A 25,713-nucleotide genomic window follows, 5' to 3' on the forward strand; every position below is an offset into this window, starting at 1 on the left:
TAAGAAACCCAGACACCACCTAAGAAACCCAGACACCACCTAAGAAAACCCAGACACCACCTAAGAAACCCAGACACCACCTAAGAAAACCCAGACACCACCTAAGAAACCCAGACACCACCTAAGAAACCCAGACACCACCTAAGAAACCCAGACACCACCTAAGAAACCCAGACACCACCTAAGAAAACCCAGACACCACCTAAGAAAACCCAGACACCACCTAAGAAACCCAGACACCACCTAAGAAACCCAGACACCACCTAAGAAACCCAGACACCACCTAAGAAAACCCAGACACCACCTAAGAAAACCCAGACACCACCTAAGAAACCCAGACACCGCCTAAGAAAAAACCCAGACACCACCTAAAAAAACTGGGAGAGACAGTACATGCGGGTAATTGAATGATGTCTACTTTCCTTCCAGGACTCTACGCTTCAGGTAATCCATATACACAAATTAGGCTGAGACAGGTTAGTCATCCAAGATCTCAGGCAAATGCCGCCAGAGTCAGCTGCTGAACGCTACACAAATACGCAATTGCAAGATCCTCAAATGAAATGTAATCTTCATTCTTTTTGAAATACTAGTCATCGTATCAGAATAGATGCGTCACAACAAGAGCTGTTTGAACTCGTATCCAATTTTTCGTATTCGCCCTTACAGCATAGGATTCGACCAATAATGATGCCAGCTTCAAATTTTGTAGATATCCGTGCGTACACTTCCAAATGGGATGTGGCTTGAAATGTGATGAAATTACTAACAGAATGTTGACTTTCGAATTATTAATGACCTGATACGTCTTGAAAGACCCACGTAAATACATACTCGATAAGGGTGTTTTCTTCGAAACTTAAATCTATTAGATTATTGAATGAAAGCATATACCTTTTGAAGGATATGAAATGTTATATTTTTTTTGATGAGACAACGCCTCGGGCAACATAAACGAATTGGTTGCTTCTTCATGCGAGTCTAATGATTAAAATGAATTAAGTTTGAGTCTTGGAGTAGCAATTCTCACAGCAAGACTATGCCCATTTACCGATGAAACTCATCAAGATCATACCAGCAACCAAGCCAAAGAGGCCGATGGCCACCTTGAGCCAGGAGGCACGAACAAGGCTACCATGGAGCCAGTCATGAGACAACATCTCAATGAGACCAACCCACAAGAGAATACCAGCAGAGAAGGAGTCCAAGGTTCCCAAGGCAATGATGGTGCTTGGGTCATTACCATTGAATTTTTGCAACACACCAGTACCGATGGCCATACCAAGAGGAGTAGTGATGGCAAATATCAAACCCATCAAAATCTTAATCCATATGTTGACCTTCTGCAACTCAGCGATTCTGGTACCCAAAGCAACACCCTCAAAAGCTTGGTGGAAGATGATAACGATAAATAATGTGATGAAAGCACCGTCCTTGTCAGGGGTGACAACTAAAGTGATACCAATAAGAACGGAATGGAAAACAATACCAGCTTCCAAAAGAGACACGGCAGTCTTATCCTGTTTGGCAGCAATGTCAAGGTCATGGTGGTCGTGGCTAGTGTGCTCGTGACCATTGTTTTCACGAGCAACTTTCTCATCTTCCGACGATCTGCCCTCCTCTTCAGAGCTAACTTGGGCACCTGCAGCACTCTTGAGTTTCTCGACTCTGCTGTTCAAGATTCTCGACATCAAGTACTCAATGAGGAAACCGATGAAAAGGCCCGCCATGGTGATAGATGTGGCAGTGGACTCGTATTTCAAAGTGATACACGAGTTGTTCCACATCAACATGGCGTGGGTCATCAAATGAACAAGAGCGGTGGAAAGAATAACACCAGTACCAAACTGCTTGAACAAAGTGACAATGACACCATCCATGTGGCTGTTGAAGAATCTGTGGACGAAGAAGGGGAGAAACACACCAATGCAGTCGGTGGCAAGAATGGCGAAAAGAAGACCGATTCTCAATGGGATCTTGTATTCGGCCTCGTTACGGTCACAAGACTGAGCCTGAGCACCAAACGTGTCACTTCCTCCCTTGGGAATACAGTGAGGAACACCAGCGTGGTAGTGGCAGTCCATTTCCGGGTTGTCCACGTCGGCAGGGTCGTGAGAACCCACATCTTCCTCGTTAACAAATTGAACTTCCAGTCCAGCCTCATCCAAACAAAATGTTTCGGTACCGTGGTTGTGGCAGCCGGTGAAGCTCTCAGGAGCGGCAGTTCCCGATGGAGCAGGCGTGATCTGACCTTCGTTGCCATTTCCATCAATGCAGAAAAGATTAGAGCCGTGGTTATGGCAGCCCGTGACAGCGGTGGTCTGAGCAGCCACAGAGCTGGAGCTGGCGGTGGCACTGGTGATTGACGCAGAAGCGCTACCAGAAGTCGCCTGGGCAGTCTCAACCACAAACTGAGCCTCGTTTTGACCGTTTAAACAGAAAGTCTCTGAACCGTGAAGATGACATCCAGTGTACGAGCTAGGCGCATCGGCCGTCTGAGAAGGCGCTGAGTGACATATCCCTCGTTCCCATCTTCATCGATACAGAACTGCGTAGCTCCGTGGTAGTGGCAGCCGGTGATGTCGGCGGCAGAAACAGCTGCCAAAAGCGACGCCAAAGTGTACAGGACTTCCACTGCATCGTTGAAGGAGTCTTGAAGAGAAAAAGTGGGAGTCGATGGGGAAGTGAAAAAAATTGCAACCAATTCGATGCTCCTTTAGGGTGTCCCATCATAACCATGCCAAGACTTTTTGCAACCACAGCGGTGTTTTTTGACTCAGGAAAGAAGACTTTGCAAGACCGAAGACAATATGACAACATTTGCCGCACAAGGACAGAGGGGATTTGCAGAGGTACCTTGTATAGTGGTTGCGGAGAAAAAGAGAGAGGTATCTTTTGAGATGACCTCTTTTGAAGAAGAACTAGCAAGTATTCAAGTGCATGAATATGCAGAAGGATCTGAGATCTAACGTGTCGGTTTCTTTGCAGAAGTGGCACGGCTAAAAAAAAAGGTAGGGGACTGCGAGGAAAGATTTGAACGAGTGCCTGCATACAGGCACGTGCGAATACCCACCCATATAGAACCATGCATCGTGATGCGTCAATTCGTCTCGCCTAGGCATAAAACCAGTCAAAAATGCTCTTTCCACTATGCACCAGCATGGCCGTACGACATGGAATCGAGGTACCGTGGTGGTCATAATTGTTCGCTTGGGAAAAAGCCATTGTACCGTCGTAATGTGGGATTAGCCACTGGGCGGCCCCATGCCCAATTGGGCAAATGCCTCAAGGCTGCCGTTTCGACTTAAATACCACGCTAAGGGTGCATTTTTTTTCAAAAATTTTCTTTTCACAAACTTTCAACTTACCGCAAGCAACCCCCCACTCGCTATGTTGTTCAAGTCTGCCTTGCTCTTCTCGGGTCTTTCTGTCGCTGCCTCCATCACAGGCTGCCACTTCACGGTGCCACTCAATTCTGTATCGATGAGAGGAAATGAAGGTTACGTGACTCCAGGTCCAACTGCCACTGCCAATGCTCCTTCCACTTACACTGGTTGCCATCTTCATGGCAGCAACGTTCTGCATGAACGGTCAGGAGAAGCTGAGTTCGTCAAGGAGGATGGCGGCCACGGTAGCCATGGTGGCCACGACCACGGCCTGGCCACCACCACTGCTTCTGGCGCCTCGGCGTCTGCTTCTACGACCACGACCACGACCACGACCATGACCACGACCATGGCTCTGAGAGCCACGACGGCCACTCCCACGCTGCTAGCAATTCTGCCGGTTCTGCTTCTTCCTCAGCTCCTGTTACAACCTCTGGCTCTGCTTCAGCCTCAGGATCTGCTTCAGCTTCCGGCTCAGGTTCCGCTACAACCTCTGGCTCTGCCTCTAACTCAGCTTCGAGCTCAGCTTCGAGTTCAGCTTCGGGCTCAGCTTCTGGTTCAGCTTCCGGTTCAGCCTCGGTTTCCACTCGTACTGCCTCCAACGACGCTGTCACTGCTGGCGCCTACGGTGCTGCTGCTGGTGCTGCTCTTCTCGTCGCCGGTCTTTTCTAGACGTGCTAGGTGCGTGTCCCTGCTCACACTTGAGCGACGAGCTTATTCGTTCTAGTTTTCCTGCCATTTATAAAACTGTTGTAATTCACAAAATTCACATCTTCTTCACGTCTAAAGCCATTTGCGCAATGCCTGTAATTACTTTACCTTCCTGGGCAACCCTCCTGTTCGTGTAATTGGTTGGTGAGATTTGCAACGCAGCCCTGGGGCATGCGGCGCACCGCCGTGCGTCACGATGCGCTCAGCATTTCACCAGCTACCAAGCTTTTTTTGCAACCAACATCACTGACATCTGCCCAATTAAATGTGCTTGATTGCGAATCACACCAAAAAGCTGCTATTGAAGATAAATCGCCTACTTTAGCCCCAAAAAATCGTCGATTAACAATGGGTTGTCCACATTGCGAATAGGAGGCCACCCAATCCCCACACTACCCTCACAAGGCCCACAGAGCCCCGACCACATTGCTACCGTTTCACCTTGTGAGATGTCAGAGCAAGGCGTAGCAGGGCGTAGCAAGACATAGCAAGGCGTAGCAACAGCCTGGCCTTGGCCTTAAGTGACCTCGAGCTGTGCCGACACTTCATTTGGTGATGGTTATTTTTGTGTCATGGAAGTTTTTGTGGGGCTTAGACGACGAGCCCACTACCCTTTGATCGAGTCGTTTTCTTTAGAAGATGTCAAAGATGTCAGAGACAGCCAGTGGGATTTCTGGACTTCCATATTCTCGTAGCAACCAAGTCAACTCCACAATGCCTTGTCGGCTTTCCGGCGCGATGGGGCTCCCGAGCCCATGTAGTATCACCCCGAAAAGGGTACAAATTCCGCTCTCGGTGGCTTCTTGATGGAGTCCCCAACGGCTGCCTAAAAAAAGATCACCGCCCCTGAAGACCATTCGAGGTCAGCTTTAGTGAGTACCTGGGCGTTGCGAGCCTCCTCAAAAAAACGTATTGTCAGACACACAACCATGGGCACCACTCCCCCACCGATCCCCTCACACGATGATATATAACGGGGCCAGTGAAAGTTAAAGTACGAGTCAAGTATCTACAAGATGTTGCCCTTCACAATTCTTCTTGCCTTGGCTGCACCAGCAATTGCTCAAACAACCACTTACGCCTACTCTGACGATGGAAGAGAGTACACTGTGACTCTCACCGGCGACAAGATCAGCGACATTGCAACCACAGTGACCACTCTTAGCGACGACGGCAGCACTCGTGAGAGAACTTTCCTCACTTACACTGGCCAAGGTCAACGTCCAACAGGCGACGCTGGACCCAATGGCCCCGACGAGAGCGATAGCAGCGATGAGGACGATTTGGACGACGATGCCGAGGACTTGTTCTCTTCAGATGACGACGGTGTAATCGTTGGGCTCGATAATGAGCAGGAGAACCAGCCCGGCAACACAGGCTCGGGCACGGGCTCTCAGACTGTAGCAAGACAAACAACCATGTCAGGTACTGGATCGGCTGCTGCTACTTCAAACAGCGCTTCTGCACCAGCCTCGGGAACAAAATCAGGCTCCCAATCAGCTTCTGGCTCGGGGTCGAAAACCTCTGGGGTGGCTACACAGTCCGAGACTTCGGGTAATGAAGGTGTGGCTGCACGCTACGATATCGGCGCCCTTTTGCTTGGTGCCGCCATGGCCCTTTTGTAAGTATATAGTAAAGTGTTTTTGTTCACAATTTCCACATCCTTTATAATGCGCCCTCTTACCCCAGAGGCCCTAGATTTTTCCATCACGTCAGCGACCTCCATGGGCCCGACGTTGTGCAGGAGGCGTGCAGTGCTCTCCATACTTAACCCTTCAACCTCTTTTTTCATCAATCACTCTTAATCATGACCGATATGGAAACGTTCTACAAGGAGGGCCTCAAAGAAGTCGAGCCGAAGCTCATTGGTCCGGAGAATTTCTCTCTTTGGAAGAATAACTTGTTCATGGAGATCCACTACGAGCACCCATATGTGTGGAAGTTAGTCAACGAGGGCGACGAGGCAGTGAAGAAGGAGGTAAAAGACTTCGAAAAGGTGAAAAAGGAGGCAGACGAGATCCTTGACGCCAGAGTCAAGAGCGGTGTTGACGAGTCCCTCAAGGACGCGGAGCCTTTCAAAAACACCAGGATCACCACAGACAACTTTTCGAAGGAGATCGACTCGAGGTTCAGCGATGCTTCGCCCGAGAACAGAGCCAAGGCGTTGATCTACTGGTTTTCAGCCATGACAGGAAAAACAAGAAAGGTGCAAGACAAGAGCCAGGACATGATGCTGAAGTTTGTGTTGCTTGTGGATGACTACGAGGAGCTTCTTTTGGAAGTGTACTTCCACTATGAGATCCCGTTTGATGTTTTCGTAAAAATGCTTACTGATGGGCAAAAGTTTCATGAAAAGAACAAAGACCCATCCTGGATTGCGCAGGAGTTGGTAATTGAATATGAAAAGACAAACACCTTGAAACAGAGGTCCACGCCTATCAAAGCAGCTCGCTGGGTGGCTCCTTCCACTGCCTACGGTAAACCTGGAGAGCCAATTGACTACATGTCTCATAGTAGAGTCCATTTCGAGGAGAATGCCGTGGATAAGTTGGGCGACTACGAGCCTAACCCAGAAAGAACCTTCAGGTTGAAGTTTGACGACAGCGGAGTCGAGAAGTAAGTGCAACTCAAAGACAAAACGATGCTGGGCCCCTATAGAAAAACCCTAGAGTGCCTCTTTTCTTGATGCTTTGATAAGAAGCGCATGAAGGGTCCTTTAGTGTGCGAGCGGCTGCGCATTCCACTCGGGTACATTATCACAAAACAATGTGCCTATATTGAAACTCTCGAAACGAGGGTTAAGGGCTTCCACTTTGGGTAATATTTCTTACTTGTGCGTCTCGGCTATCGTTTTAGAGGTTACAGGAGCACTTCGTGCTTGTAAATATTTATTGGCAACCTTCAACGCAAAGTTCACACTGAAAGCTGCGTCTTTTCAAGTTAGATCGTTAGTAATCTACAATCAATCATCTGAAGAGTTCCTGAGCTTGTTAATTTGTTTCGTGTAGGCGAATACAAAGCTTATTAATGGACGACGATAAATTGTAGCAAGCTCTCGGCTCCTAAACATTTATAGTCTCGTAGGTTACTCTGGGATGCAATATTTCACAAAATTGTCCGGCCAGCAGACTTGACGTAATAAAACAATTGCGTTATCGAAACAATCACTAATAGCTGATACTGAGGATCTCCCCGTTTCTGTCGTGCGGGCCTCTCATTCTAAGATAGGGGTCTAAGAAAACGTAATTCTGCGCTCTGGCCTTTGAGAGCCTAACTTTCTCGTCGAGGTACGCCTTCGACTCCTCCGGGGTAGTTGCCTCAATCCATTTGATGGTATTCTCAATGTATTTGATGGTCAAATCGTCTCTCTGTCTCAAAAGATTCCCTAGCAAAGCGTCGGGCTCTTTCTTCTTGCAGTTGAACTCTGTGGGTTCGATATACGTGGGGATGTGTTTGTCCTTTCCACCCAAAGACTTGGGGATGTACTTTGACTCAATGTACTTGCGCAATTCCTCGTATGTGTGGGTGAAGATGAGTTTTCTCGCAAATGGGGTGCCATCCACTTGACGATGATGTTCCACATGACACTAAAAATCTTGGGGGCCTTGTGGATGTAAACTTTCTCCACGCAGTCGGGATATATGCGCTGGAAAAGCTTCACCACCATCTTCACGGCGTGGAAGTCGGCGTTCTTCAACGTGAAGCCCGTCAAGTCGAAAAGCACATGCGCCTGGTCGACGCCGCGTTTGAACTCTTGCATGGCGAGGAACGACCACTCAAAGTGCATGATGATGAGCTTCTCGTAGTCAGCGTCCGGGCAGTTCAGTCGAAAATGTTCCTTGGCCCGAACCACGATCAATGGGCACCCGCTTCTGGAGTTCCCACGCACGTACACCTCGTTTCGACGGAAGGCCTCGATCAACTTGGGGCTCTTTCCCTCAAAGTACGGGCCAGCGTCACCTTCAAACACAATGTCAGTGACAGGGTACTTGTTAATCCTGAAGTCCAACACCTCGGCCACCCACTTGAGGGTGACTTTGCGATCGTTGTTGGCCAAGCGGATGATTCGAAGCAAAAAGTTGTCTGGGCTGCAATTTTTCAACGCGCTCCACAAGCTGCGGTGGAGGTCCTCTGGGATGTAGCGGGACAACGCAGGATGCTCTTCCTGATGGTACAAGGAGAAGGCACCGCTGGAGGCGTCGTCCATGGAGCCAGTTTCAAGCGAGTAATACACGCTCTTAATATTTGTGTTGGACGATTGAAACGCAAACGAGGAGCCGCCCGAGCTGAGCAGAAGCGAGTCCTTCAGAATCGACAGCACCGACTCGGCGCGTCTGCCGCCAGGAATGCCCGGGGCCAGGTTGACGAGCAGCTTCCCCAGCTCGAGGTCGTCCAACTTGAGCGAAAGCTCGTAGCCAAAGAACTTGAGGAGGATCCCCCACGTCTGCTTGAGCACGATTTCCTGCTGCGGGTCCATCGACCACACACGGCCCTGCTGGATACGAACGGTCATGGGAGGGTGGGAGGAAGGAAGTAGTTAGCGCAAACCCTGAGTGGATGGAGCACCCTCAGGGAGTCTTATAGCGGCCAATGCAAGGGAGCTGTTGTCAGGCATGGAGGGAAAAAAAAAAGGCTGCCTGCGGGCAGGCTGCGAGTCATTAGGCCCAGGGTACAGTGCACTGGGGCAGGCCAGGAGCGAAAACCAGGCAGGAGCGACAATAGCCAGACAGAGCGATAGAGACAGGCAGTAAAGGTGCAATGTAGGATGCAATGAAGGCCCAAAGTCGGTTAGTCTCAAAAGCGAAGGCAATTGAGCAAGGGAGATCTTTTTTTTTCTCATCGTGAATGGGCCCTGGAAGTTTGCAGCCGGGCGAGGGGTTGCAGAGACTCTGGGAAGGCAGCGTCGATAAGGTTTGGCTCTGGTAGCTCAGTGTGCGCGAGTCTACTGCCTTTGTTCTTCTCTGTGGGCCAGCGTGAGGCAGCCCTGTGCCGCTCGGCAGAGGTGGTCCAGCAGGCCCCGCAAAAAGAGTACACAAAGAAAAAGATACGAGACGCAGCAGGTGTCTAACGGGACAATTTGTGGGATTGTCTTCTTTGTGGAAACCTCAGATAGAAATCTCCACTTGATGATCGGATCACTCACGGTTTTGATGTCCTTCTCACTTGTGCTTTGTACACCTCGGGCCACTGGCTGCCGCTTCTGCCTGTTTAGGCAATGCCTCAGTTCGCTGCCTCCTGCTCGGCGCGCGGCATGTGAAGGCCTCTGTCACAGACTATAGTGAGAGGGCTCTCGTTGACAGCGTTGAAAGACCTCTCTCTGGGGACCAGCCTGTGGGCAAAGCCGTGATTGGCTCAAACTGGCTCACATATCTTGCCCGAGCCACCGCTGAATAGCCAATTTGACATCTCCACCCGTCGTCCTTGTTGTCTAGATTTCTTCAATTAGGCGCCGGTGCGTCGAGGATCGAATCAAGCAGGGGTATGGAAGATGAACCAGCCATGGTCTCATGTGAAAGTATCGCAGCGGCGTGTGGCGTGTGTTGATTTATGTAGCCAGTTGCAACCGTCGATCTGGATAAGCTATTCGCACACGGTGCGTTTGAACTTGTCCGTGGGGCAAGTTTCACCTGGGCGACAACTTTCGGTGATTGCTCGAATGTCCAACTTCCGTCCACAACCGTCATTTAGTTGCCGTCGCTTCAGTGGATTAACTTCGAAAACAAAGGTAGGCGAGGCTTTTGAACATTGTGTTCATACGTCGAGCTCGGCTGCGCTTGCAAAAATGGTACCCTTTTTGCCTTGCATGTCTTGTGCCTTCGTGATCTACTTTATTACTATGTACTCTCGACCCTCCCCCATTGACGCCTATTTGTAGATTTCTCTTCACCATCCAAACGACTCCGTGTGAAGATACACCTCTTCAATGAATGGCTGATGCTTGTTGGTACTCACAATGTCGACTTGGAACTCTGCAGCCGCTTGGCTCACTGTCCTCTTCATGAGGTCACTTCCAGAACTGACAATCAAGTTACGACGCAACAACCCCAGGCGGTACTCGGCCATTATATCATGGACATCCGGACGACCATATGTCACTTGCATTCCCTGGTTAAGTAATGCATCCTCGGAGGTTTCTGAGAGCAGCTTCTCTTTCCCACTCCACGAGTCTTTTTCCGTGGTGGGTTTCGCTTTTGAAGCGTCTTCCTCTGCTACGTAGATGTGGATGCGGAGCTTCTTGCCAGCCGCCTCCAACGCCTCATTGAGCTCGTATTTGATCCACCCAATGTCGCTCTCATGACGAACAATCCACCTAAAATCGATCACTCTGGTCACCAGCTTAGTCTCTTTGACTAGCGATAGAAGATACGGCAACGTCACGGTGACTCCGGAACCGGTGGCCATAAGGAGAACAGAATCAAACGCTAGGTGGTTTCGGAATGTCCCGCCGTAAGGTCCATCCAAGAGGACTCTCTTTTTGACCGCCACTTCCCTTTCCAATTCCGCGTAGAGTTCTCTCGTCAATCCCTCTTTTGGCACAATTATGAATCTCAACTTGTCGTCCTCTTTGACTGTGGCAATGGAAAACGGATGGCTGTCTAAGATTCTGCGGTTCACGAACCTTATGAAACAGTGCTGACCCGGACGCCACGAGAAACCCTTGATGCTGTCGATGGACACCTCAAAGACATTCTCGCCCAACCTTCTGATCTCAGCTTCTCTCAACCTGAAGAATCCCGATCCTGGTCTACAAAAGGTCTTCAATACGACTCTGCAAATCCACTGGGCTGCCCAGATAGCTGCAGTGGCCCAGATGTAGTGCTGCTGGTCCAACTGGTCGTACACATGTACACCAAGAGCAGCAACATACCCGAGGCCCATGATCCAATGAAGATGGAAAGAAAGCTCATACATCTTCTCCCGTACCTGCTTCTTGAAAAGAGCGCAGAGCAAGATGATGAACACCGTGGCAGGCCAACCAGTAACGTACAAATAGTCCTTGTTCACTTTAGCAAGATTCTCCACCCCTCCCTCTTGCAAAGGCTGATAGATAAAAGGAATTGTATGAATAAGGGCAAGAACCAATGCTGCCACTCCGACAAACTGGTGAAGCCAGTTTAACTTTTCATAGCTAATGCCAGTGAGGGTGGTAATGAAGTTGACTTTTCCGGAAAGCAGCAAAAGGAACGGTGTCAACGCCGTACTCATGATACCAGCTCTTACAGCTAATGGAGGAGAGCCGAACCCTCTACACTGACGGTACCAGAAATGAGGGACCAAGCAAAAGCAGAGTAAGTACCCTGACGCAATAATCAGGTATATCAACGAACCAAGAGAGGTTGGTAAACTGAGGTATCTAACAAATAGTTCCGGCACCTGCTGATATCCAAATAAACGGCAATAGGCGGTGGTGACATTGACAAAAGACGTCAATATCGATGGAAGCTTCCGCTCGCTCACAATATACCTGTGGTCTTTCCACATGTACCAGAAACACTTCACCATGGCCACAAATATTGTGGCCACAGCAAAGTAGACGGTCACTAGTCCATACCAAGGCTGATGTGTCCAAGGTACCTTTTCTTGGGAAACGGTGTGAAAGTGTTGATACAATGGGTCTTTCTTGTCTGCGAGACAGTCAAGTCCCATATAAGTTACACCCATGCTGACTGAGTTTGGGTGGTGATTGAAAAGAACTTTAGAAAAACAAAGACTTTAGAGAAACGATGACTATTATGTATTTTAGAGGCATCATGGCCGTTCGCTCAAAAGGGCAACGGATCTGACAAATTAAAGCCTTCCTGATTGCCCATCTCAGAGTGAGCACTTTAGATGAGCACTTTTTTTTACTCGATTAGCGTTATCTGCCTCTTTGCGAGGCCCTTTATAAAAGCACATTGTCAACCTGAATACGGACAGGGTCCAAGCGGCAGAATCAAACAGTCTGGCCAAATTTGATCCCCTCGCCATTTAAGAAATGCCGTTCTTCTATATAAAGTTTATAATTTTTGCAGCCAATTTCCGCTCTCGTAAACATGCGCATTGATGGATCCAGTATTCTGGGCAGGGGAACGATCATCGTCCAAACCAATCAGCGACATCCAACATGCAGCTTTGGCGTACCAGCTAAAGCTCTTCCGCAGATAAGTCTTGCTTGATTCTGAAAGGCCGCCCACGCCAATTCACCTCGTGGCCAATCATAGCGGTGATCCAAATAGGAAGGGCGAAGGCTTCTCTCATCATCCACAACTGGCACCACTGCGTGAAAGTTCTTCTCTTGCTATCCATGTTTGAAAACCAGTAAGGGGGACTCACAACCAGGTCCAAATGGTGTTGCCAGATGTTGTATTGCGTGTAGTCACATATAAGCCAGCAGACCATATGGAATAAGAAGAACTTCCAACTGAAGAAGCGGTCCCATAGTAGGACAGAAAGACCAAATGTGCCCATACATCCACATACAATCAGCTCAGTAGTAGGCTCTATAAGCGTAGCAGCTAGCACCATATATTTACGAACGCGTAGCCACCTGACTCTCCGATTGAAGTATGCCTTGATGGAGTCTGTCAGGGAGATGAGCGGCTGCAAGACAACATCCCCCGTGAGTGCTGTGCGACCAAAGCAATATTCCCACAAGGCAATGCCAATCATGTTATCCTCACCAATATATTTAGCAAAGAAACTGATGGAGTTCCCTGGGCCCTTAGCCGCCACGTTGGCCGCGTCATTGATGACTGACTGCTCATGGAAAAACTCCGAGGGTTTGGAAGGGATCAGAGCCACCGCATGGTCCAAGTCAGATTTTCTATACATGTTGGACTTGCCGTTGACACATGGGGCAATGGACAAGTTATTTAGACTCACGTAGAATTTGGAGTGGGACGTGAACAAGAACATCTCGTCAAGGGAAGATCCTGCTACAGACATGTCTAGCGACACTGCTAAGGGCACATGGTGCACTAGGCGAACCTTGCGTCCTCTGTGGTTGATCCTATTGCCGCAATTGGTGTTGTTCATCATGGCTGCAACGGAGTTTGCAACAATATTCGGCAGCGCCCATACGTTTGAGTCCAAGATCCACACAATATCGTGTTTAGCCAGCCTGAAGCCCTTGGCCAAGTTGTTTACTTTCGGATTGGGCCCGTAGTAGTCTGATCCAGGCTGAGACACAAGGATGCTAGCGTCTATATGGGGGTACTTTGCTATGAGCTCTTGCAAGATAGGCATCGCAGGATCAGACACGTCGTCTATGCAAAAAATGATCTGTAGCTTTTCGCTGGGGTAATTCTGGAGAAACGACGACTCTAGGCACAGCGAGAGCTCGGGATCAATGCCCTTGATCGGTCTAATGATGGTTACCGGTTCTAGCTTCCGGAGATCATGGGTAGGCGGCAGTGGACGTCTGAACACAAAAGCAATGCAAACAAAGCCTGCAACGGCCACTAGCAAGATGATCGTGTACCATAGGAGAAGAAATGCCGCTAGGGCCGCCAGGAGGCCCATCGAACGATATGTAGCGTGAAGAGTAATCAGAGCAGAAAAAAAAAAAAAAATATCAGTACTGACACCGCGCGGGCAGTGTTACGCAGAAGAGCTGTTGATGAAGGGGGTGAAAGATGAATTGGGTTTTGAGGGATGTTGGAAAGAGTGACATTTTTTGTATTTGGAAAATTCCTCGCTGGACAGTACGTGGCTTCGAGGTCTTGAACCTGTCTTTATAGTTATGTGCCACGCGTCTTAATGGTTGCAAAATGCGAAGTACTAAGATGGGAAAAGCGGTGAGAATTACCATCGAACGAAAGATTACGGGATGTTGAGACGCCAGATTAATTTGAGTAAAGAATTTGAGGTCTCCGAGCTCCCTGTGAATATGAAGTCGGCAGCTTCATGCTAAGTCGCACAATCTGAAAAGCTGCTTTGAATAGGCTTGGTGCTTTGGCTGAGGGTTTGGCAGCAGAAAACGACTACTACATGATTTTCATCTTATGAACCAAATAAAGGCATTGTTTAGGTGTCCGGGGATGGCATTCAACATTGCCTGTTCAAAAAATGCCATCCTTAATACCCTTACTGAAAAAATGACGAAAAAGTGGTGGTCCACAAGCCGACACCGAGGTTGATACGAGCTGAAAAATTGCTTGCGATTTTACCCGGGGAACCTCTCTCACGTACATTATTCCCTTGCCCGAAAGAGCTTGTTTTGTAGCTCTTGTTAATGCGAGGAGACCGAGGTCCAGTTGTCCATGACCTGCTCGCGATAGACTGTGGAAACTCACAAACTCTGGGCATTTTTCATTTAAGGAGCTAGAGCTCTTTCGACTCTTATTTCATTAAAATTTTGTTCTCACGAGCATTTTGCCCAGAGGAACGAAATTTGTTTCGTCGATAATATCGTTGAGCCTACTTCAACTGCCATGCACAGATCCTTCAATTGACCCAAATACCTTCAAGCTTTCTCTATCGCTCAGAACACAAACTGAGCCTTGGATTCGACAAAATAATTCCACATGAATTCGGATTTTTCATTTGTTTACGACAACCTCGTCAACCTTAACACCGCCAATTTTGACAGACATCCTCACCATCCGTAAACCAGATCACACATGCAAACAATAGCCAGGAGCAGACACAAAGCCAGCGTTCCCAACCAATAGTCGTTCCTGACCACTTGTGTGTGAAGTCTGACCAATCCTATCACATACCCCAGATTTCGGATCGCGACCTCTTAGCTGCATTGGAGCCCCACAACGTCACCGGAGCGTCTCCGGATGAAAAAAACCACAGGCACCGTCTCTTCTTGGCCAATAGGAAAACAGAGGAGCTCGTAAATATTCAGTGCCCGAGTTGGCCGGTTTCTTTATTTGCGGTAAATGTTTCCTTGAGCATTCCAATACATCATCTTGTATCACCCAATAAGTCCAAAAGAGGTGCCAAAAGGGACACAATCAGGATTATCCCGGAATATGAGAAATTTTTCATGAGCTCGATCCTAACATGCGTGGGTGGATGTCTAGTCTACTTCCCTGCAATAGCAAGACTCAGGTATAGAGTATGCGCTTACACGGCCTCTACGCTATTCGGTGCTTGAAAAACTGCCAGACCGAGGTGTGCGTGTGCATCAGAAACTTTTCTAGACACATCCTGAAAAATGTTTTCCCAGAAGTTGCAAAAACAACTAAAGAGCTTATTTACGTTCAGCCTGATCGATAACCCACACTTTTGTCGTCTCATGCTTTTTTCCACTTTTTTTTGCGTGGCCTTCCACTTTGTCCAGTTTTGGGTGGGCCTTTGTGTCACTGTGCATCCCGGTTTTTCGCACCCACTAAAAAGTTGGTATTCGCGCAATGTGCCAATGTGAATTTTACAACCCGAAGTGCTGAGGAGAAAAGATTATGGGAAAGTTGTAAAAAGTTAATGCTGACTTATCTTGTTTCGGCCACCAGATCGACCAATCAGATCACTTTCTTGGGGAACCTCTGACTCTGATTGGCCAGAGTCTGGAGACGAGTCGACTCCGTGTGGGCCACCCTCCGGGCGCCAGTGCAGGGCTTTTTTCCTCGGTCCGCGGAAGGCCCCACAATTCACAGCCTACGACATATAAAACCACCGATTTCCCCAGAAATTTCCCGCTTGAAATACTTTCCTCAGGTCCTTTCCTTAACCTTTTCTTATTGACGTTTTATCCATGCTAAGATCTGCTGCAAACATGACCAGAAAGTTCTCCTCGTCGGTGCCAAAGGGCGACTTGTTCAAGTACCAATCCCAGCTCCCCAAGTTGCCAGTGCCAACTTTGCAAGAAACCTGCCACAAGTACTTGCGCACAGTTGAGCCTTTCTTGTCCGAGTCGCAGTTGAAGTCGACTCAGGCGATCGTGGAGGAGTTTGCTCGTCCTGGTGGCCAGGGTGAAGTCCTCCAGAAGAGATTGGAGGAATTTGCCCAAGGTAAGGACAACTGGTTGGCTGAATTCTGGGATGACTACGCTTACATGTCCTACAGAGACCCAGTCGTTCCTTATGTTTCGTACTTTTTCAACCACAAAGACGTGAACAATGCTATTGGCAAGAACCAGTTGTACAAGGCGTCGTTGATTGCCTACTACACTGCCCAGTTCGCCGAGAGTGTGGAAAATGAAACCTTGGAGCCCGAAGTCATCAAGGGCAACCCTTACTGTATGAACGCTTTCAAGTACATGTTCAACAACTCCAGAGTCCCAGCTGCCGGCAGCGACATCACCAAGTTGTACGACCCTGCCGAGCACAGGTACTTTGTTGTGGCCTTGAACAACAACTTCTACAAGGTGTACCACCACGACAAAGATGGCAAGCCTTTGTCGAAGGTGGCCATTTACAAGCAGTTAGAATACTTGGTCAATGTGGTGAACCCTAGAGTTCCACGTGGCTTGGGTGTGGGTGCTCTCACATCTTTGAACAGAGACGAGTACTTGAGCGCCTACGAGAACATGATTACTTCTCCTGTCAATGATGCTTCGTTCGAGACCATTTTTGCATCGTCTTTCGTGCTTTGTCTCGATGAGAACACCCCTGTGACCATCAAGGAGAAGTCTGCCAACAACTGGCACGGCGATGGCCAGAACAGATTCTTCGACAAGCCATTGGAATTCTTTGTGGCCAAGAACGGTAACTCTGGTTTCTTGGGTGAGCACTCCAGAATGGACGCCACTCCAACTGTCCAAATGAACAACTTTGTTTTGCTGCTGATTGCCAAGGAGGACCCTGCTGCGTTCATCAAGGAAATTGCCAACGACTCCACTTTGGCTCCTGAAGTTGTCCCAGAGGCTCCATCTGTGTTGCCATTTGACATTTCTGTCAAGGCAAGAGCCGACATTGAGGCTGCTAAAGCCAAGTTTGCTGAGACCATTGCTGCTCACGACGAGGAAGTGTTCCAGTACTACGGCTACGGTAAGAACTTGATCAAGCAGTTCAAGGTTTCTCCTGACGCTTACGTGCAGATGATGATCCAGTTGGCGTACTACAAGTTGACTGGAAAAATCCGTCCAACGTACGAGTCTGCTGCCACCCGTAAGTATTTGAAGGGTAGAACCGAGACTGGTAGATCTGCCTCTGTCGAGGCCAAGAAGTTTGTTGAGACCTTCACTGACTTGAACGCCACCAATGAGGAAAAGATTGCTGCTTTTAACGCCGCTTGCAAACAGCATGTCAAGTACCTTGTGGAAGCTGCTGATGGAAAAGGTGTGGACCGTCACTTGTTCGGATTGCTGCAGATGATCAAGCAGGGCGAGGAGGTGCCCGGTATTTTCAAGGACCCAATCTTCAAGTACTCTAGTACTTGGTACCTTTCTACCTCGCAGGTTCCATCTGAAAACTTCCAGAGTTGGGGCTGGTCGCAGGTCATTGATGAAGGCTTTGGTTTGGCCTACCTCGTCAACAACGAATGGTTGCATGTGCACATCTCGTGCAAGAAGGGCTATGGCTTGAGATCTGACTACATGAAATACTACTTGACAGAGGCTGCCAACGAAATGAAGCTGGTCTTGTCTACCCAGTTGCCAGCCAAGGCCAAGCTCTAAGCGAGCTCAAGATCTGACCATTGTTCTTTTAGAATAAATAGCTCTAAAATATTTATGTTTCATTTGTATTATCGAATTGCAAAGTTTGTGTCATGGAACTGTAGCTTCAGGCATCACTGTTTGTCGCACCACACAATTGATAACGCACCATTTTGCAACCAAACTGGGGTGACCCCAAACAACCCCAAATTTAATTTGAAAGAAGGAAAAAAAAAGGAAACTAAAATAAAATAATATTTTACCTGCCTCTCAATCACAGGTTAAACCAATTGACTCCAATTTACGATGGCATCCCTATATTTGGATATTTATATTCCCTCCACCTTCCTCCACACTTTCAGGCAGTGTGCATAGTGACATGCAACCCTATCAGTAGAGGTCAGAGGCAAAAAGACAAACTCCAATTACCCCAGCCAAAACGTCCCCTTTCGACCTCTGCAAGCCCAATTCTGGCAACATGCCTGATAACCTTACCGTCTACAACGCCCACAATGGCGAGCTGGTCCAGCTTGCCAAACCTGTGCGCTACCACACCCTTGCCAGTTTCAAGGACTTCCTCCTAGAAACCTTCACAAAGTATACGATAACAGCCCATGAAAACATCTTCTTGCTCACGTCATTTGGTATGAAAGTGAACTATGGCTCTATCAACGAGATGTCGGAGGTTTACGTGTTTGACAAGCGTCTTTTCAATGCATCCCGAGATCCGGCTTTGGTGCTGCGGTATTTGCTGAACAGTGACGATGACAGTTACATGCTCTTGAAACCAACGGCATTCTCCGTGCCTGAGACTCTGCAGAATGTGAAGGTCCTCTCTCTGGCCCTCAGAACATACGAGACGTGGGTCAATGCTCGTCTCCTGGGTGCTGGGCGCATAGAGGAGCTGATTGAGCAGGTGATACGCCACATCAACACCATATTCAAGTCATTGAGCGTGTTGTTTCAGTTTGCTGCCAAGTTCGTCAGTTGCACAGAGAAAAACTTCGACAACTACTTCAATTACGTCAAGAACCTCAATCAGAAATCTTTGCATACGTCATGGCAGGACCACTACGATCGCCTCAAGAAATTCCCCCGCCTAACTTTCAAGCTGGCCCCTGCGAAGTCGCTAGCTCTTGTGGATTTTCTCGATCTAAAATCGTTGGAAGAGGCTGCTGCCTTCGTGGAAGAAACTTTGCCCGAAATTGTAGACGCATTTAATCGGTTTTCGGAAACGGTCAACAAGATTAATCAGGAAAAGCTAGACATCGATGGTACCATTGAAGAGCTACGCAAGGAGTCCATGACGAAGTTTCAGGCCTGTGAGAGCTCTAAGCTCGCGAAGGTTGAAGAGATTAGCTCGATGGGCAAAAGTATTCGTTCTGAACTTGAAATCACAACGAACTCGAATACTTCGGATCTTTCGAAGTTATACTCCAAGCAAATGGATGCTTCGAAGACGCTTTACTCACAGATTGATGCTTTATTCCAGCTCCTAGAGTCATTGTATGTGTTCAAGAAGAAGCTAGTCAACAGGAGTTTGTCGATTTTTGAGAAAATTGCGTCTTTGCAAATGCAGACAGTCAATCTTAAGACAGATATGAAGAGATTGTTACTTCCAACAGAGCAGGGCGAAAATACCAACGAAAGCTCTACGCTCAATCACGAATCTATCGAGAAAATTCGTCAAGCGGGAGATCACCTCTCCTTGACGGTCGATTTGCCCCTTTTATATGGGTTTCTCCTCATAGAAAAGCGTCGGCAGTATGAGTGGCATGATTTTTACTCAAGAGGTGTTGTAAGCAATGTCTCTGAGCAGCTTACTGTACTAATAGAGCATGAGAAAGCATTTCAGAAACTATGGCTCAAAAAGTTCGGTGTGTTTCTTAAGTATCTCGCCACCCCCGGTACATTTAGAGTTCAACTCCCAACGATCGATGTGACTCTAGTCAATGGTGATTACGCAGCCCGCACGGATTCTGTCACTGAAATCATTGCTGATGTGATGGTGGAGCGGGAAGATGTCACGAACTACATTAATACGATTAAAGATCACTCATCCACTAACGGTGCTGCTTTCTCCAGACTTCTCGAGAAGAATTTCAAGGATCTTGTCAGATCAACTGATGGATTGAAGCGAGTCACAAAGCTTGTCAGCTCTATAGGCTCATACTCGCCAGAGCAGCTGCAGATTATAACAAGATCACAAGTGCTTAATGGTAATGAGAAGCCTGGTAATGTTACTGACGATGTTGATTTGAACCTCATACGAGGTTTGAGAATGAGAATAGTCAAGCTAGAGGGCCTTCTCCATCAACAACAGTACAATAATATATCAAATTGGCCAGTCGTCAAGTCGTCTGATAAAGCATTCAATCACAATAAGGACAGCCTTTTGGTTGAGGATTTCCAGCGTCGTCGTACGAGCTCCTCTGTCAGCAATCCTACAAACCTACTTCTGAAAGGAAATGCTACAAGAACGTCTAGCAGCAACAACAGCGTGAAGGCAATGGATGCTTCAACCACCATTGATAAGCATGTGGATAACATCAGACTAAGAAAGGAGTTAAATGAGTTGAAAGTCAATTATGAGTCTGCTCAACAAGAAAATGAGTCACTTCGTAAAGCTCTCGAGGATGCCCGTTTGGAGTCTCAAGATAAAGACTTCAAAATGAGACAATTGCAACTCGATTTTGAAGAGAAGATTGCCATTTCTGAAAGTGTGATCAAGGACCTCGGTAACAGGCATGCTGAGGAGATCAGAAATTTGATGGATGCAAACGACGCAGAAAAGAAGGAGTCTGAGCAGAAATACAAGGCATTGAGCGAGCAGTTTACCGATCATGAATCGATGGTCAAAGAGAACCAGTCTTTGAAAGATCGTATTGCATCACTCGAGGAGACCTTGGAGGAAAAATCTCGCAACATTGACGGCTTGAGTGACTTCAAGATTAAGTTCGAGACCTTGAAGGACGAGTTTAATGAACTTCAGGACATAAAACAGGGACTCCTTTCAAACATGCATGCCAAAGAAGCAGAATATATCACCGAGAGAAGTCAACTTGAATCTGAAATCAAGGCATTGAAAGAGAAATCTGAGGAGATGACAGAAGATTACGAGAATCTTATGGAAGTTACCCAAACAAAACATCGCAAACTGGAGGAAGTCATTGGTAAACTCAATGCTGTCTGTGCCAAGTTATTCGAAGTTATCAGAGAACTCTCACGCAAGAACTTTGACTATTTCGAAGAGTTCTGTTATGTTTTGGAATCTATGGGATTGTTACTAGTCAAGGAAGCAGACACGAACACTTCCAAACCGGAATATAAGATAAGAAGAGTGAAAGGCTTGAGATCAAGGAAAAATAGCGACGTCATTGCCGACAACGAGGGAAATATAAGCGAGAAGAGATTCAAATCCACGGTAGTTGCCGAAATAGAGGGCACATTGGACTGGCTAAACAGGTTACCAATTCCACATGAGATTGATAAAGAATCTGAAAATGATGAGATAAAAAGCAACGGATGTGACATGGAGAAGGAAGAAGTTGACGCTGCGAAGCTTATTGAAACATTCCAGGAATGTTTCGAAAAAGGGACCGAAACGGGGTCGAAATACGCCGTCTTTATGAAGCTCATCTCATTTAATCAAGATATACAGTTGCAGTTTCAGGAAGGTGAAGACTCTATCGTGAATCTGAAGTTCTTCCTCAATGGTATATTTAAACGCTTTAAAGATGTGGAGGGTTTTGCTAAGAAGTTAGCGAAAGAGAATAAGGCCAAGATCCAGGAGTTGAACAAGCTTCTGAGACTGTTAGCTAGCAAGATATCGGTCAACGATTTTCAGAATGGAGACTTAGTCTTGTTTCTTCCAACACGTGTCGATAGAGCGGATGGTAGAGATAGTACTAGAACTCCATGGACGGCGTTCAATATCGAAGCGCCCAACTATTTCCTTGATGATACCAAGCTCGAAGAGAGTAATAACCGAGAATACATCGTCAGTCGCATAGGTTCGATTACGAAGAAGGAGGTGACGGAGGATAATTTCAGTGACTCAACTGAAAATCCATTTCTGCTTCATGTTGGCGTGATATGGTATATGATACAGGCTGAATAGGTAATGAACAGACCCTATTCTGGGACATGATTAAATAAGTACGAGACGCTCTCGCCGTTGTGTAGTCTTCTAATAGCCTCTGCCAAAGTTGGACTGATGTCAAGTATCTTTATCTTCGAGCACCTCTCAGGCTTATCTTCTAAAGGTAAAGAGTTTGTGCAAATAATTTTGTCAAGTTTAGAATTGTTCAACTTTTCAATAGCGTTCTTAGAAAAAATGCCATGCGTTACCATGGCAATGACTTTAGAGGCACCATTCTCTAGGAGCACCTCTGCTGCTTTGCAAAGAGTGCCACACGTGTCGGCAATATCGTCAATTAGGACACAAGTCTTGTTGGCAACATCACCCACAAGAACCATTTTAGACACCTCGTTGGCCTTCTGTCTCTCCTTGTGAATCAATGCAAAAGGTGTATCTAGCTTGTCTGCAATGGAAGCAACTCTCTTGGCTCCACCTGCGTCTGGCGAAACTATTGTTAGCTCGTCGGTTTTGTAGTTTTCTTTGATGAATCTTAAAGTCGAAGGCTCAGCGTACAAATTGTCTACCGGCACTCTAAAGAAACCCTGTATTTGCGAAGCGTGCAAGTCAAGAGTGATGACATGATCACAGCCGGCAGTCTGCAACAAATTCGCTATCAATTTGGCTGTGATAGGCGCTCTGGATTTATCCTTCTTATCTTGTCTAGCGTAAAAAAAATTTGGAATCACAGCGGTGATTCTTCTGGCGCCGCCCACTCTGCAAGCATTTATAAGAAACAAAAGCTCCATCAAGTAGTCGTTGATTTTTTTCTCGCCAAATCCAGTTTGGATAACATAGACATCCTCATCTCTCATGGACTCCCCCACTGCAACGGCGGTTTCTTTGTTCGAGAACTGAAAGGGTCCCACCTTCGAAACCTTGATGCCGAGCTTGGCAGCAATCTTCTCTGCGAGTTCTCTGTGAGAGTTGCCTGTGAGAATTTTTATGGAATTCGGCGTCTGAGGCATTTCAAGATAGGCAGCTGGAGGTTAAAGATTGAAGTATGAGTTTCTCAAAGACACCATCTCGCTCTGGAGTCACGTGGGGGGACACTGAATTTCAACTTTTTCGCAGCCATTTGAAGCCTACAACCTACACTGTTAAGGAGATGCAAATCCGTTCATTAGGATATCGTGATGCGAATAATGTGATGTAGAAATGAATTTAGAGCGTGTCTATTCAAAGACATTAGCCCTTGATGTGAGGAAAGCGAGTCTGTTCAAAGATTGTTGACCCCAATTGATAATAACGTCAGGCATGATGCCTACAAGTCAGTGACACATCCTTTGGAAGCGTCACTCACCAAGAGAGAGTACTTGCGCAAAGTACCTCTCTTGTATCTTGGCTCAGGAGGCAGCCACTTCTTTCTTCTTTCGGCCAAAACGTCCTCCTCCACGAGCAAGTCAATTCTGTTGTTCTCAGCGTCAATGACAATCTCGTCACCATCATATACCAAGGCGATTGGGCCACCCACGGCAGCCTCTGGGACAATGTGACCAATCAAGAAACCGTGGGATCCACCAGAAAATCTTCCGTCTGTTAGAAGTGCAACGTCTTGTCCCAAACCGTAACCCATCAATGCTGAAGATGGCTTCAACATCTCTGGCATACCTGGTCCACCCTTTGGACCCTCGTATCTGATAACACACACGGTCTTTTCGCCCTTCTTGATTTCTCCAGCCTGTAAAGCAGTGATAAAGTCCTCCTCGGCGTCAAACACTCTAGCCTTTCCCTTGAAGTATGTTCCTTCCTTACCGGTGATCTTGCCCACAGCAGAACCTGGAGCCAAGGTACCTTTAAGAATTTGCAAGTGTCCGCTGGGTTTCAATGGGTTGGACAAAGGCCTGACGATATCCTGGCCCTCAGGCAAGCCGGGGCATTTGCTCAAGTTCTCTTTGAGTGTCTTACCAGTTACAGTCATCTGGTCACCATCAAGCAAGCCTTCTTCCAACAACATCTTGGCCACAGCTGGAGTTCCGCCCTTGGCTTGCAAGTCAGCCATCACGTACTTACCCGAGGGTCTGAAGTCAGCCAACAATGGAGTGCTGTCAGAAATTCTCTGGAAGTCGTCGACAGTAATTTCAACGCCTACAGAGGAGGCGATAGCGATGAGGTGCAACACAGCGTTTGTAGAACCTCCAGTGGCAATGATATAAGTGATAGCGTTTTCAAACGATTTCTTGGTCATGATGTCACGGGGTTTCAAGTCGATTTCCATCAAGTGTCTGATGGCTTTACCAATATTAGCACACTCCTCTGCCTTCTCCTTAGACACAGCAGGGGCCGAGGAGGAGTATGGCAAGGACATACCCAAGATCTCAGCAGCCGATGCCATGGTGTTGGCAGTGTACATACCGCCGCAGGCACCTGGACCAGGGCAGGCGTGACGAACAACGTCTTTTCTCTGCTCATCTGTGATTAAGTTCGACAAGTACTGACCGTATGATTGGAAAGCAGAGATGATGTCGATTTTCTCGCCCACCTGTGGGGACGAGCAAGAAGGTTTTCCGGGCATAATGGTACCACCGTAAACCATGATGGAAGGTCTGTTGTGTCTACCCATGGCCATAAGCACACCAGGCATGTTCTTATCGCACGATGGAATAGCGATGTTACCATCGTACAACTGCGCCATCATCATAGTTTCAAATGAGTCGGCAATGATCTCACGAGATTGCAACGAGTACTTCATTCCCTCAGTACCATTGGTGATACCGTCCGAGACACCGATCGAGTTGAACTGCATGCCCTTGAGCCCCGCCTTGTTGACAGACTCGGTACACTTATCGTTGAGCTCCATCAAGTGCATGTTGCACGGGTTTCCTCCCCACCAGACTGATCCAACACCAACCTGGCCCTTGTGGAAGTCTTCATCCTTAAACCCAGTAGCGTACAACATGGCTTGAGAGGCTCCCTGCGACACATCCTCGGTGACAATCGAGGAGTGCTTGTTCAATTTCTCGGATAGCACTTGGCTCGAGCGAGAAAAGCTCCTTTGCAGAAGGATTTGGGCTTTTCTGACAAAAGACATGTTAGTGTTGAGAAGTAAACTGCTTTGGTAGCTCTCAAGATTGCAGAATTTTCAATGAGTCAGTTCCGGTACCGGGGCGGTTTTTTCAGTAGGGCCGGAAGTGCATGGGGCCCCCGGATCTCCTTCCCATGAACCAATGATCGCGAAGCTAGTGGTCAGACTGACAATGTCTATGTGGGGGGAAGGGTAGAGAGGCAGTAGAACCAGCTTCATTTAAAAATGTCCGAAGTTAAGCTAGATTTATTTGAAATGGTATGTGTATTTATCGCTGGCCAAGTTGATGTATCAGAATGTTGCGCTTGGGATGCGAAATGAAGAAATTGGGACAGTTCGGGTGCCTTTAGTCAGTATTAGTATTACTTCTCGAACTGCTTCGATGAATTTTCTCGGTTTGTAAGTTCTGAGATACAATTGCTTGTATTCGAGGCTTTCGGTTGAGTTAGGCGAACTGGAGGGCCTATCTGGGCTCTAGGGATGCCGTTTGGCAGCCAGCGAGAAAGACTTTTTGTGGAAGAACAGGTAAACTGAATATTATAAGCCCTGATAACATCTAGTCGTGTCTCAATGAATGCAATTGGGCCTCTTGAAGAATGAAGTTGCTTTCTGAGAAGAAGAGCCCAAGTGTGGACCACCTGGCGTCTCGTCAGTCCTTTGATGCAAACGTTACTAAGATAGGTGTATGCTTCCAAATAAATTTCCAACTACTCAATAAATTGAGGTAAGAGAGATAGGTTATTCAACTTACAATTATATAGCCAAGAGAGAGAATGTAACTAAGTAGTAGTCTGTATGTTAATATTGTTACTTGAAAGATACATTTTCGGAACTTCACCCTGGATTTCCTTAGCTTCACAGTCGACTTTTTAATAATGACCTTCTTGACTACAAAAGATAATGTGTGTGTTGGCTGCAATTGGCCAAC

At 47.4% G+C, this 25,713-nt stretch overlaps 11 protein-coding genes across 11 annotated transcripts; 5 read left to right on the forward strand and 6 right to left on the reverse strand. All coding sequences in view use genetic code 12, as the record gives it.

Moving 5' to 3' along the window:
• Nucleotides 1-1,037: 1,037 nt before the first annotated feature.
• Nucleotides 1,038-3,443, reverse strand: CJI96_0001440 (uncharacterized protein; the record flags this gene model as incomplete). The annotated part of the gene is made up of 2 exons (XM_029032099.2): nt 1,038-2,495; nt 3,369-3,443. The coding sequence occupies 2 exons, from the start codon at nt 3,441-3,443 to the stop codon at nt 1,038-1,040; spliced, it is 1,533 nt and encodes a 510-aa protein (XP_028892414.2).
• Nucleotides 3,444-3,483: 40 nt separating this feature from the next.
• CJI96_0001441 (uncharacterized protein) lies at nt 3,484-4,058 on the forward strand (the record flags this gene model as incomplete). Its single annotated transcript, XM_054702051.1, has 2 exons — nt 3,484-3,689; nt 3,749-4,058. 2 exons carry the CDS (start codon nt 3,484-3,486, stop codon nt 4,056-4,058), a joined length of 516 nt encoding a protein of 171 aa, XP_054558026.1.
• Nucleotides 4,059-5,113: 1,055 nt separating this feature from the next.
• Nucleotides 5,114-5,722, forward strand: CJI96_0001442 (uncharacterized protein; the record flags this gene model as incomplete). Its single annotated transcript, XM_029032101.1, has 1 exon — nt 5,114-5,722. The coding sequence occupies one exon, from the start codon at nt 5,114-5,116 to the stop codon at nt 5,720-5,722; it is 609 nt and encodes a 202-aa protein (XP_028892416.1).
• A 182-nt stretch (nt 5,723-5,904) lies between these two features.
• CJI96_0001443 (uncharacterized protein) lies at nt 5,905-6,717 on the forward strand (the record flags this gene model as incomplete). The annotated part of the gene is made up of 1 exon (XM_029032102.2): nt 5,905-6,717. The coding sequence occupies one exon, from the start codon at nt 5,905-5,907 to the stop codon at nt 6,715-6,717; it is 813 nt and encodes a 270-aa protein (XP_028892417.2).
• A 547-nt stretch (nt 6,718-7,264) lies between these two features.
• CJI96_0001444 (SEC14 family lipid-binding protein) lies at nt 7,265-8,610 on the reverse strand (the record flags this gene model as incomplete). Its single annotated transcript, XM_054702052.1, has 2 exons — nt 7,265-7,684; nt 7,726-8,610. 2 exons carry the CDS (start codon nt 8,608-8,610, stop codon nt 7,265-7,267), a joined length of 1,305 nt encoding a protein of 434 aa, XP_054558027.1.
• Nucleotides 8,611-9,980: 1,370 nt separating this feature from the next.
• On the reverse strand, nt 9,981-11,759 carry CJI96_0001445 (putative ferric-chelate reductase; the record flags this gene model as incomplete). The annotated part of the gene is made up of 1 exon (XM_029032104.2): nt 9,981-11,759. The coding sequence occupies one exon, from the start codon at nt 11,757-11,759 to the stop codon at nt 9,981-9,983; it is 1,779 nt and encodes a 592-aa protein (XP_028892419.2).
• A 462-nt stretch (nt 11,760-12,221) lies between these two features.
• HSX11 (Hsx11p) lies at nt 12,222-13,598 on the reverse strand (the record flags this gene model as incomplete). The annotated part of the gene is made up of 1 exon (XM_029032105.2): nt 12,222-13,598. One exon carries the CDS (start codon nt 13,596-13,598, stop codon nt 12,222-12,224), a length of 1,377 nt encoding a protein of 458 aa, XP_028892420.2.
• Nucleotides 13,599-15,780: 2,182 nt separating this feature from the next.
• CAT2 (carnitine O-acetyltransferase CAT2) lies at nt 15,781-17,643 on the forward strand (the record flags this gene model as incomplete). The annotated part of the gene is made up of 1 exon (XM_029032106.2): nt 15,781-17,643. The coding sequence occupies one exon, from the start codon at nt 15,781-15,783 to the stop codon at nt 17,641-17,643; it is 1,863 nt and encodes a 620-aa protein (XP_028892421.1).
• A 457-nt stretch (nt 17,644-18,100) lies between these two features.
• CJI96_0001448 (autophagy protein ATG11) lies at nt 18,101-21,742 on the forward strand (the record flags this gene model as incomplete). The annotated part of the gene is made up of 1 exon (XM_029032107.2): nt 18,101-21,742. One exon carries the CDS (start codon nt 18,101-18,103, stop codon nt 21,740-21,742), a length of 3,642 nt encoding a protein of 1,213 aa, XP_028892422.2.
• Nucleotides 21,743-21,756: 14 nt separating this feature from the next.
• CJI96_0001449 (ribose phosphate diphosphokinase subunit) lies at nt 21,757-22,728 on the reverse strand (the record flags this gene model as incomplete). The annotated part of the gene is made up of 1 exon (XM_029032108.2): nt 21,757-22,728. The coding sequence occupies one exon, from the start codon at nt 22,726-22,728 to the stop codon at nt 21,757-21,759; it is 972 nt and encodes a 323-aa protein (XP_028892423.1).
• Nucleotides 22,729-23,024: 296 nt separating this feature from the next.
• On the reverse strand, nt 23,025-24,791 carry ILV3 (dihydroxy-acid dehydratase ILV3; the record flags this gene model as incomplete). Its single annotated transcript, XM_029032109.2, has 1 exon — nt 23,025-24,791. One exon carries the CDS (start codon nt 24,789-24,791, stop codon nt 23,025-23,027), a length of 1,767 nt encoding a protein of 588 aa, XP_028892424.1.
• Between the last annotated feature and the right edge of the window lie 922 nt (nt 24,792-25,713).

This window comes from Candidozyma auris, chromosome 2, assembly GCF_003013715.1.
Source record: "Candidozyma auris chromosome 2, complete sequence".
NCBI classification, from domain to species: Eukaryota; Fungi; Ascomycota; class Pichiomycetes; order Serinales; family Metschnikowiaceae; genus Candidozyma; species Candidozyma auris.